General features: G+C 34.8%; 2 protein-coding genes across 2 annotated transcripts; both read right to left on the reverse strand.

Annotated features, from left to right (window-relative positions):
• Positions 1 to 607: 607 nt before the first annotated feature.
• LOC147810146 (uncharacterized) lies at positions 608 to 1,750 on the reverse strand. Its single transcript, XM_087160429.1, has one exon. The coding sequence runs from the start codon at positions 1,748 to 1,750 to the stop codon at positions 608 to 610; it is 1,143 nt and encodes a 380-aa protein (XP_087016555.1).
• Positions 1,751 to 1,752: 2 nt separating this feature from the next.
• On the reverse strand, positions 1,753 to 5,707 carry LOC147810147 (uncharacterized). Its single transcript, XM_087160430.1, has 3 exons — positions 5,458 to 5,707; positions 1,868 to 4,101; positions 1,753 to 1,779 (listed from the first exon to the last, which is right to left on the reverse strand). The coding sequence occupies exons 1-3, from the start codon at positions 5,705 to 5,707 to the stop codon at positions 1,753 to 1,755; spliced, it is 2,511 nt and encodes an 836-aa protein (XP_087016556.1).
• Between the last annotated feature and the right edge of the window lie 5,884 nt (positions 5,708 to 11,591).

Consider the following 11,591-nt stretch of genomic DNA (forward strand, 5'->3'; position numbering starts at 1 on the left):
TTGGAGATGATCAAAAACGCTTTCCATAACGCGAGAAATTTCACTTTCTGCGGAAATACCAACATCTCTAGCCAATTCTCCGGGCATTTTGCGGCGTTTTCTTACACGTATTGTTGTATCAATATCCCATTTTTCACAAAGAGACTTCGCTTTTTCTAATGCGTCTTCACAGAGCTAATCTGAGCTGCGCGCGATCAATTCTCCTTAAGATTTCACACCAGAAATGAACTTAAGGTGTTCAATCTAAAATGAATTCCTGTTTTCAATATGAATTGTGGAAAATGTTCCACTTACCTTTAGACCGCCAATTTGATGATTCATTAACCTTTATTGGTTTTAATTACAAATAGATGAAGATGAATTTACATGAAATGGTAAATGATGATTATAAAGTGATGAAAACATTTAGTTAGGTATTAGCGCTGCATGGCGCGTCTCTAGTTACATTACATCTACTTCTACTGTTTATAAGTTTTTGAAAAATAAAAAGTTATTACTTCTGTTGCGCCAGCGGCGCCATCTGGGAATAGTTTTCTGGTATGAGGGGGATGAGGGCTCGTTACATCCTCCCACCTTGAGTTTTGGACGACGAATGTCATGACGAAACTCAATTAGGCAATTCAAGTCTATAAAGTTTTCGACATGGTCGTAAGTATGATCCATGCCGAGTTTTTACGCGCACCACTCTTGTTTTTCCATCTTTGCCGGGGTAAAGAGCTTCTATTTTGCCCAAAAGCCAATTGATGCGTTTGTTGTTATCGTCTCCTACGAGAACGATTTCTCCTTCTTTAACTTGAGAGTCTTTCTTTTTACGGGCAAAATCCTTAAGTTGTCCTAAGTATTCAATTCGGAAACGTTTTCTTAAGTCCTTACGAATTTTTTGACGATAGGCAAATCTTTTTTTCATCCTGGTGGCATCAATTAAATCAATATCTGGTACTCCAGATTCTTTAAGTTCGTGCAAAAACATGGCAGGTGTTAATGGTATCAGGTCCTCTAGATCTTCTGAGATGTACGTAAGTGGTCTGGAATTTATGATGCTTTCAACATCACAAATGACTGTGTATAGCTCTTCATAGAGAAGGTTTGCTCTTCCAAGGACTTTCCGTAAAATTGATTTTAGCATTCCAATCATTCTTTCAAAAAATCCACCCCACCAGGGTGCAGAGGGAGGATTGAACTTCCAGTGAATCTTTTTCGAAGTAGCAAACTCTTTTAGTTTTTCGAAGTCTACTGATTTCAGATCTGCAACCGCTCGAGTCAGATTTGTGCCGTTGTCAGAGAAAACCGTTGCGGGTCTTCCTCGTCGTGCTATGAACCTTCTAAATGCCAACAGAAAGCTATCCGTGGAAAGTGAAGTTACTAACTCAACATGAATGGCTCGGAAAACCGCACAGGTGAACAGCACGATCCAACTCTTGCTTCCATCCTTCAAAAAGAGTGGTCCGCACAAATCCACTCCAATGACCTCAAAAATCAATGCTTCTCGTACACGATCTTCTGGTAGAGGACCACTTAGCACTTCTGTAGGACGAGCGCTGAATCTTTTGCAAATGACACATTTTTTAATCACTCGTTCAACAGTTTTTCTGCATCTGAGGATCCAATATTGTTCTCTTAGAACTGACATTACAATTTGAGTTCCGGCATGATTTAGTTCTTTGTGTTTATCAAGTATAAGGCAGTGAGTGACATTATGGTCAGATGGCAGAACAATAGGATACTTGAATGTTCTCAAATCCTTCTTCATGGCTATTCTTGTTCTAACTCGTATAAGGCCTTCATCATCCGTTATAGTTTGTAATGAAGTATAGCAAGGCTTGGTTTCTTCTGCTAGGCATCTGTTCTGCACGTACTTTAAAATGACCATTTCAGCGTCTTTCATTTCTTCAATAGTCAGCTGTTTTTCGAGGTTTCGTTCATCCGCAGCACTCTTGATGTTTCGATAAAATCTGTAAATCCAAGCAGTTACTCTTATCATTTTTCGATATGATGTAAAAGTATCATATAACGGAATTTGTCCTTTGAATAAATTTGTTGAAGTCACTATCGTTTTTCTTCTTTCAGCGTTGATAATGTCCAAATCTGGATCGATAATATCTTTTGGCCAGAGCTGTGGTGGATCTTTCAGCCACATAGGGCCCTCCCACCATTTAGATTGCTTAAGATGCTCTGCAGAACATCCTCGTGAGGGAAGATCAGCTGGATTAAGAGTTCCGGGAACATAATTCCATTCTTCTGGCAAACTGAGAGATCTGATTTCTTGGACTCTGTTGTAAACAAAAGGGGCCCAATTTTCATTCCTTTTTATCCAAAAGAGGGCATTTACTGAATCTGACCAGAAAAATGTTGGAATATTTTCAAGTCTTAAGTCTGATTTAACTCCATGTGCCAGTCTAGCTCCAATTGTACAGGATAAAAGTTCAAGTCTGGGTATTGTGACGGGTTTTAGAGGAGCTACTCGAGATCGAGCTTGAATGAGCTGACATGATGTCGAGTCTTCGTTTTGGTTTCTCAGGAATATGCATGTAGCATAAGCTACCTTGCTCGCATCACAAAAAATATGTAAACTTAAATTTCTCGAACCTTCAGGATTGTCCAAGAGACATCTCGGAATGGTTATATCTTTCAATTCACTTAGTTGTTTTTGCCATTTTTCAAACGTTTTTCTAATAGAAGATGGTAATTCTGCATCCCAAGTGCATTTTAACTTCCAGCACTCCTGAAGCATGATCTTCGGTCTTAATGTTACTGGACACGTGTAACCAATTGGGTCGAATACTTTGTGAACTTCAGACAGGATTTTCCTTTTGGTTAAAGTCTCAGAGGCCTGCGATGTTTCCTTTAAGTCCAAAGTCAATGAATCAGTACTTAATTTCCAAATCAGTCCCAAAACTGGTACTTTTCTTTCTTCTTCAGGGATGGCTACTTCTTGTGAATTTAGGATACTATGCTCCCACCCTCTTAGATCGAATTGAGCTCTCTTCAATATATACTGCGATTCAGTCATAAATTTGTGCAAATGTTCTCTATCTTCAACACTGGTTAAGCAATTATCTACATAAAATGATTCTTCTAATTTAACTGCAGTTTCCAGCATTGATTCTGGCGCTTTCTTCAAATGGTACCGTAGAGTGGCTCCTAACAAATATGGGCTGCAAGTCAAGCCAAACACCACTCTTCTATGTTGGTAAATTTTGATCTTCGAAAGGTCTCCATTTTCACACCATAGAAATCTTAGGAAAGGTCTATCAGCTTCACTCAGTTGGATCTGTAAGAAAGCTTTTCGAATATCTGCAATGACTCCAATCTTATTTAATCTAAATCTGTTGATCACTGAAGGAATGAGCTCCACAAGATTAGGTCCTTTTTCAAGACAATTATTGATAGAGGGAAAATTTTTTATTTTTGTCGAACCATCAAAAACAGGTCTGATCTTGGTAGTAGAATTTTCTTTTATCACTGCTCGGTGTGGCAAAAAATGTTCATTGGTGGCTGTATCGGCTGGGTCAACCTCTTCGATAATTCCCTCTCGTAGCCATTCTTTAAATACCGCTTCATAATCATCTAATATTTCTGATTTCTTTAAGACCTCAACGCAGTTCTTCAATCTTCTTTCAGCAACACTTCCATAATTAGGCAAAGTAGGGTGATTTAAGATCCATGGAAGGCTCACTTCATATCTCCCATCTTCAAGTACCTTAATGTTGCGATTAAAATGGTCTTCGGTAGCTTTTGCAATTTCTTCTCTTGATTCTTTTTCACTTGGGTCTAATATCCCTAACGTATCTAGTTTCCAGAGATCCGAAATTTTAGCCTGAGCCACATGAAGGGACAAAACTGTGTTGGTACTATTACTGTTTTCTGGCTGACGAGTTTTACCCATAAGTGTCCAACCTAATCGCGTTTCGAATGCAACTAAACTTTCTGAGACCGATTTAATAATACCTGTGAAAAGTTTACCGCAAACGTCGGCTCCGATAAGTAAATCAATTTCTTTAGTTTCTGAATTCGACTCTTCTATGTTTTTATAATCGCAAAATTTAATTCCTAACTTATTCGCTTCTTTTATCCACGAGCCGTCTCTTATTTTAGGAATTTCTGTACAAATTTTTTCCTGATCATAAACTTCAAAGTTACAAAAATAATCCCGATTTAAATCGCTCAAAAAAATTCTGTATTTATTATGCTGATTAGTTCTTTGTAATCCACCGAAAAGACTATGATTTAAGTTTTCTTGCCCTATTGGTTTGTAACCAATTTTATTTATTGTTTCTTTTAAAAGATACGACTTTTGGGACCCCGTGTCTATCAATCCGCGTATAATTATTTCTTTTTTTCCGTTTATTAAGCGAATTGTTAACGTTTGCATTAATACTTCCGGATTACAAGTTTCATTCGATAAAACCGTACTTTCCACTTGACTATCTGTTTTCTTTTCCGGACACATAAATGTATAATGACGTCTAAAACAAATATCGCATTTTACAAAACTCCTGCATTTTTTAGCCGTATGGCCAAAGCGAAAACAAATAAAGCAACAACCGCTTCTCTTTAAAATATCCCTTTTCTCATTCATTTCTTTCATTTTAAATTCATTACAATCCCATAAATTATGTCTATCGTTACCGCAAGAAGTACATTTATTTTTCTTATTACTCGATTCATTCAATAAACCTGACGCCGTTGATATGCGAATCTTATTTTGTTTATTCGAATTCTCGCCTCCACTGCTACGCTTTGAGGAGGGAAAGGGGGAACATTCTGAAACTCGTGTTATAGACGAACTCAAGGCCGTGGCTTTTTCTCGGCTAATTACTTCTGTTTTTAAAATATCGAGGATCTCTGATATTTTCCACTCATCATCATTGCTATATTTTTTAGTTATTTCTAACACTATATCTGAAGGAAGTAATTTAATAAGTATAGGACAGAGTAAAGCCCCGTAATTTTCCTGATTAATTCCCAAAGATTCTAAATTCCTTATTTCAGTTTGACAAGAATCAAAAAGTTTTCTTAATGAAAAAATATCTGTTGATTTTTCTACTGGGGTTAAACTCAATAATTTATTCAAATGAGAGTTAATTATCAACGTTTTCTTGCCAAAGCGTTCTTTTAATGTTTCAATTGCTGATACATAATTATTATTTGTTAAACTGAATCCTTTAATCGCATCTGAAGCCGATCCCACTAAATATGTTTTCAAGTAATTAAACTTTTCAACATTCGACAAATCAGTGTTTTTATCTATGGCAGATTCGAACTGATCGTAAAATCTTTGCCAATCTGAAGGATCACCAGAAAATTTCTCTATAGTTAAAAGAGGCAGTTTCACAGAAGAAGTTTCATTTATTCTTATATTGGTGTTTATCTTCGGTTCGGAAATGTTCGAATTTAACTCAGGTGACACTACCGAAGTCGACAGTTTTTCTATTTTTCTTTTTAATCTGCTTTTACTTCGTACAATATTTGTCAAATATTCATCACACTTTATAATTTCTGTATCGATTTCATTTACATCCGTAATACCCTGCTGAATTTCGAGATCAATTTCTTTCAATTGTTCTTGTTTTAATATTAATTCAGACATTAACTCATCCAATTCATCTATTGTAACCTTATCGTCTTGATAAATGTTTTCGATTTTGGTTAATAACTTAGTTGTTAATGACCTTATCGTAGTACGCTTTTGTTTGGATTTCTCCATCTTAATTTATAAGCGAACTATTTATACACTTAAAGTCACTATTCTATGAAACTAAATTTCTAATCGAAAATAAACAAGAAATCTCTTAATGGCGGTCCCTGTTCGGGCGCCAGAAAATGTTCAATCTAAAATGAATTCCTGTTTTCAATATGAATTGTGGAAAATGTTCCACTTACCTTTAGACCGCCAATTTGATGATTCATTAACCTTTATTGGTTTTAATTACAAATAGATGAAGATGAATTTACATGAAATGGTAAATGATGATTATAAAGTGATGAAAACATTTAGTTAGGTATTAGCGCTGCATGGCGCGTCTCTAGTTACATTACATCTACTTCTACTGTTTATAAGTTTTTGAAAAATAAAAAGTTATTACTTCTGTTGCGCCAGCGGCGCCATCTGGGAATAGTTTTCTGGTATGAGGGGGATGAGGGCTCGTTACATAAGGTATGAAACTAAAAGTTAGTATATTTTGCAACAGAATTGTAACTTCACTTCTGGTGTCACTTGTAGTGGTAGTGTCCTCTGCTAATTTTTCTAATAGTTCTACTCTCTCTATCTCTAGCCCATCGACGATAACGCTAACCGCTTGTATTCTGGAGCTCCATTGTAACGTTGAACGTGAGAAAAATAGATACGTATATGTTTTCAATTTTTCCAAAACATGTCACAACGATTGGATCTTGTTTAGCTGCAGTAACTCCTACTGATTTTTTTCCATTATTCTTTGTTGAACGCCAGATGTGTGACCTGCCATCTCGGCAGCATTATCGTAACATTGTGATCTGCAGTTTGTTAATGAAATTTCATCGGAATTTAATTTTTCTAAAATTGTATGTTCTATCGAGGCTGTATCTTTATCGTGTATTTCAATAATACCCAAAAAAGATTCCTTGATGGAAACTTTTTTATGGATAAAATCAACATCTACATACCTAGCGACTTGGGACATTTGTTCTCGATGAGAGATATCAGGAGTTAAATCAAACAAAAGTCCATAATATTTATTTCTTTTGATATCGTTTATTAGTTGATTTCGAATTGTAGATGCCAGAAGATGAATGAATTCATTTTGAATCTGTGGTGACAAATATGAGACAGTTTTTGGAGTTCCTGTGGCATGTTTAAGATGATTTACTAGTAGCGGATCAAACTGAGCTACAAATCTAAATAAAGATAATAGGTTTCCTACATTTGTACCATCTGGAAGTGCTAGTTTTTCAACATGGCCACGTAGAGGAAGATTTTGTATAATTAAATACCTCAAGCAAGCTAATATTCTTTTAAATATATTTCACCACCGTTCTTTTTAGGACTGAATGTTTGCTTCTAATGATACATCATTTCCCGTTCTACTTATTAATCTTCGTTCTGTTTCTTTCCTAGCCGTAAGTGATTTTCAGTGATTTGGACTTCTTTCATGGCTAATCAATTCACCTTTTTTCTTCCATTTGTAAAAACCAGCAGATGTTACGAAAGATGATTGTGTAGCGGAATTTGATGTAATAAACAGTAAGCAACAAAAGCAGTACGCTGCATTATTTTTTGGTGAATATAACTAGGATCGGTTAACTTCAGTTCCTTCTTCTTCATTACCGTCCCGTCGAGAAAACCAAGATTTTGGCATTAGACGATTAATTGACCGTGACTGTACATGTAAGTACATTAGAGGGTTATTGTTACTGTTTTAAAATTACAAGCGTAAGCTACATTGCGTTTATAGAAATAAATAAAAAATAGTGTTCTGAAAGGAAGAATGTTTGTACTTTGTACACTGCAAATATTTATTGTAACATATTATTTTATCAGACAAATCAAGAAAGGAGATAATTTATGACAGACACAGGTCGAGTCAGCCCTGGCAGTAGAAAAGACGTGCCATTTCTATTATGAATATATTAATACAGTTTGATTTAGACTATTAGTGTTCCTTTTTTTCCTTTTTATTTACGAATTAACATTTATTATATTACACTGGCACTAAATTTAAAATATATTTTCTAGAAATCAATTATAATAAAAATAAAAATTATCCAGCATTTTTTTTTGTTTTACGGGCCATTTGGCGCCCCTTTATGAGTAGCGCCCGGGGCATGATGCCCTCCCTTGCCCACCCCTCGCTACGCCACTGTGTGATCTCACTCAGTGTCAACCATATCCATAGAGTAATAAGCTTATACTTAACTTATATAAAACTTATATATAAACTCTATGACCATATCGGTGTCACGTATCAATGACATCCGATAAAAATCTAACTGTCAATTAACTTATTAACTGAGAAGAAGGGATTAATTGAATGCTTAATAAAATAAGAGCTTTCTTTGATGATATATTTTTTAAATTAGTGGTGAAATCCTCTAATAATTATGTTTAAAAAATCATTGCAAGAAAGGTTTGCAAGGATATTTTTTTCCCCACACTCTTGCGAGTTAATTCAAATCAAATATATGTACTCTCTTTTTCTTGCTACAGGATTCCAACGAATTAAAGAGTATACACATTTATCAAGGTATTCTGCAACAAAGTGATAACATAGTGCAAAGGTACATATGTTTGTATTGATTTCTGTGCATATATGTTTTTTTCTTCTATATTTGCTTTCAGAATTTTAGCTGTATATTATTTTAAAACCCAATTAAGTAATTTTGCTGCGATAGTAATTTTTCTTAGAAAATTATTATGTAAATGATTAATTGAATATTCATGAAGTACATTAAGAAGAGATTTGAAAAAAAAATAATAAATATCATGCGTAAATGCTTTGTTTTTTTTCCTTCCTTCTTTTTTCAAAAATGTGCTACGTCTTTTTTTTTTTTTTTTTAATATCACTCATTGCAACTTATTTAATTTAATTACATATAATCTCAGGATAAAAACATATCTCAGTTTTTACATAAGCACGTGAAAATTTAATATTTCATGCAGTTTTTCTGCTACTTTGTGTTAGAGTGATAAATATTTCTTTCAAAACTATACTTTTAGTTTGAAATGCTGTTTGTTGTTCTGGGCTAAAATAAAATACACTGTTATCTCGAAGTAAATCACTTAATGGTTTAGCAATTAAAGCATAGTTAAGAATAAACTTCCTAAAATATCCGGTTAAACCAAGAAAACTCTGCACCTGTTTAGTCTTAGGTACAGGAAAATTTTTAACAGCTAATGTTTTTTCGGAAGAGGGTTTAATGGTACCATTCTCAATAATATAACCCAAAAAGTTAATTTTAGACATCAAAAATTGGCATTTCTTTAAATTAAGTTCCAATCCATATTCGGAAGCAGTTTGTAATACTCTCGTTAACCTGTTCAGTGCGTCTATTTCACTCTCTGCGGGTATAAAAATATCATCCATGAAGATGACAACAACACCTTCTCTAAGAAGATCACGGAACACATAAATGATGTACCTCTGAAATGTACTAGGGCTATTACACAACCCAAATGGCACTTTATTAAACTCATACTGCCCATCAGGTGACACAAATGAGGTATATTTTTTACTATCCTCGTCTACGTCAATATGGAAAAACCCATTTCGAAGATCAATTTTGCTACAAATTTTAGAACCCTGCAATTGGTCTAACACATCTTCAGTTAGAGGTAAGGGGTATCTGTCTTTAATTGTTTTTGAATTTAATTTCCGGTAATCTATGCATAATCTTAGGCTATTATCTTTCTTTTTGTAAAGAACTATTGGGAAACAATAATCAGAGCAACTCTCTCTCTAATTATGTCTGTTTTTAACCATTCTGATACCTGATCATTTACTTTTTGTTTCTCAGAAAACGATAAACGTCTAGCTCTTTGACATACTGGGATTTCATCTTTTAAAATACTTTTCATTGCTAACTTAGTGTCTTTAATTTTGCTTGGTTTATAATTACTAAAGCCCGGAATTTTAGGCAATAAAAAATGCAAAAATAGGCAGGCAAAAAGGCATTTAAAAAGCTTGAAATAGGCACTTAAAATTGGAGCAAAATGGTAGTTGGTAATGCCTAAAAGCCCGTATAGGTTTCCAAGGTATAAAAAAAAGTTGCCAGAAGTGTCCGGTATACCTACATATTCATTTTACTCGACTGTCGTAGCAATAGTACAAAAGAAGTGAACATAATTGCACACAAAAAAAAAAACCTCAACTGCGTTAGTGTGAAATATAAATTGAAAACTCATACTTACAATAATATTGTATGCAGATTTATTCTGATTGGTTGTTGTTGCACATCACAACTAGATGCTTTTTCAAATTTTCAAAAGAGAAATTTTGTCTCCCGTCAATCAATATAGTTTTAAACAAAGAGAGGGATCTTTCTACTTCGACAGAGGGTATGGGCGCATACCAAAAACAACTTGCCATGGTAGGAGATATGGTAAGTTCAACTGCAGTATCACCAGAAAGTACTTTTGCAGTGTCCTTGATGCATTCAAAGTCTGTATTTGCAGAGATGACGTTTTCACATTTCTTCCTTATTTTGTCACCAGCTGATCCAGGCACAGACATTAGTTATTCAATAGTATTGTCGAAAATCTTTAGTGACTCGGACAAAGACATATTTCTTTTTTCCATGCGCTCAATAGCTCCAGGGAGCTTCCCAAAATAAATAAAAGTCAGTTCATTTTTTATTTTAGAACTGCTAAGCAGACTTTTACTTTTTCTTATGGATATTGCCTCTTCATCCGGAAAGCTGGTAAGAACTCGAGTTACTGCCTCAAAATTTGTGCAGTAGTATGAGACTGCTGAAATCCATGTTCCCCATCTCGTAAGGATCGGTTTAGGAGGCAATTGAATGTCTGGTGCAATTTCTTTGAACACTTGCACTCTTGAAGGGGCTTTCATAAATACTTTTTTCACACTAAAAACAAGCGAGTCTACCTCAGGATTACTTCCTCTGCTATCCTGTGCAATGCATGAGCAAGGCACGTTAGATGGATCATATTAGGAAATAAAACTTATAAGCATTTCCAGCTTTTTTCATGTAGGTGGCTGCATCTGTAAGAAATAATAGCACTCTTTCATGCTCAGTACCATTTGGCCAAAGTAAAGCCAGTGCATTAGTGAACAATTGTAGTACTGTTAGTCTTTTGCAACTGTACAGATGTCAACAAAAAGATTTTATGTTTTTCAAATGGGTCCATAACACCAACAATAACATTCGCAACATATCGTCCAGTTACATCTGTCGTTTCATCTATAGATAGCCATATGTTTTTCGTTCCGATTTCATTTTGAATAGTTTTAAGAACTTCGGTGTAACAGTCATCTAAATAAGTTTTCCTTAAAGTTGATTCACAGGGCACACTTTGATTCGTATATTTTTGCAAAAAAGCTCGTATGATTTTAATTTTCAAGTTTCTACAGCAGAATGCCGGCATCCACAAATGATCTGCATAAATCCATTGGAAATTCCGATTTGCGAGAAGATAATTGAAAGATGAATAGCCATTCATGATGAATAGCCATTGTACTGCATAAGGGGTGACCACTGCCTCAGAGGGAGGGAGTTGTCTAATCTCTATAAATGCATTACAATACGTCGGATGACAGTCAACCATTTCTGTACTTCAAAATTTCTTCATTTTGCGTTTATACTCGGTCAAAAGCACAAAAAGCTTTGCAGAAAAATTTTAAATTAGACAGAAATAGGCATTTATGTACAAAAGGAAAGAAAAAGGCATTTTCAGAAGAAAACGTTTAAAAAAGGCAGAAAAGGGCATTTATGGCATTTTGCCTGAACTTCCGGCCTCTAATAATTACTAATCACCGCTTACAATTCATTTCTAATACAAGAGTCATTAACGTGTGATAAATCAAGTTCATCATTTCTTTACACGTTGTTGATATTAAATAAGAAACATTCACAAGAGCAAGAGTCATTAATATTGA

The sequence above is a fragment of the Parasteatoda tepidariorum genome, chromosome 4, assembly GCF_982258835.1.
Source record: "Parasteatoda tepidariorum strain Cologne lab strain chromosome 4, Ptep-v5.0, whole genome shotgun sequence".
NCBI classification, from domain to species: Eukaryota; Metazoa; Arthropoda; class Arachnida; order Araneae; family Theridiidae; genus Parasteatoda; species Parasteatoda tepidariorum.

Coding starts and splice junctions, on each gene's coding strand:
- LOC147810146 (XM_087160429.1), bottom strand. CDS start 1,750: ATGAAGAAGGATTTGAGAACATTCAAGTATCCTATTGTTCTGCCATCT.
- LOC147810147 (XM_087160430.1), bottom strand. CDS start 5,707: ATGGAGAAATCCAAACAAAAGCGTACTACGATAAGGTCATTAACAACT. Junction 4,102..5,457: donor TTTGACAAATATTGTACGAA/GTAAAAGCAGAT, acceptor AAATTTGTACAG/AAATTCCTAAAATAAGAGAC. Junction 1,780..1,867: donor AAATGAAAGACGCTGAAATG/GTCATTTTAAAG, acceptor CGGATGATGAAG/GCCTTATACGAGTTAGAACA.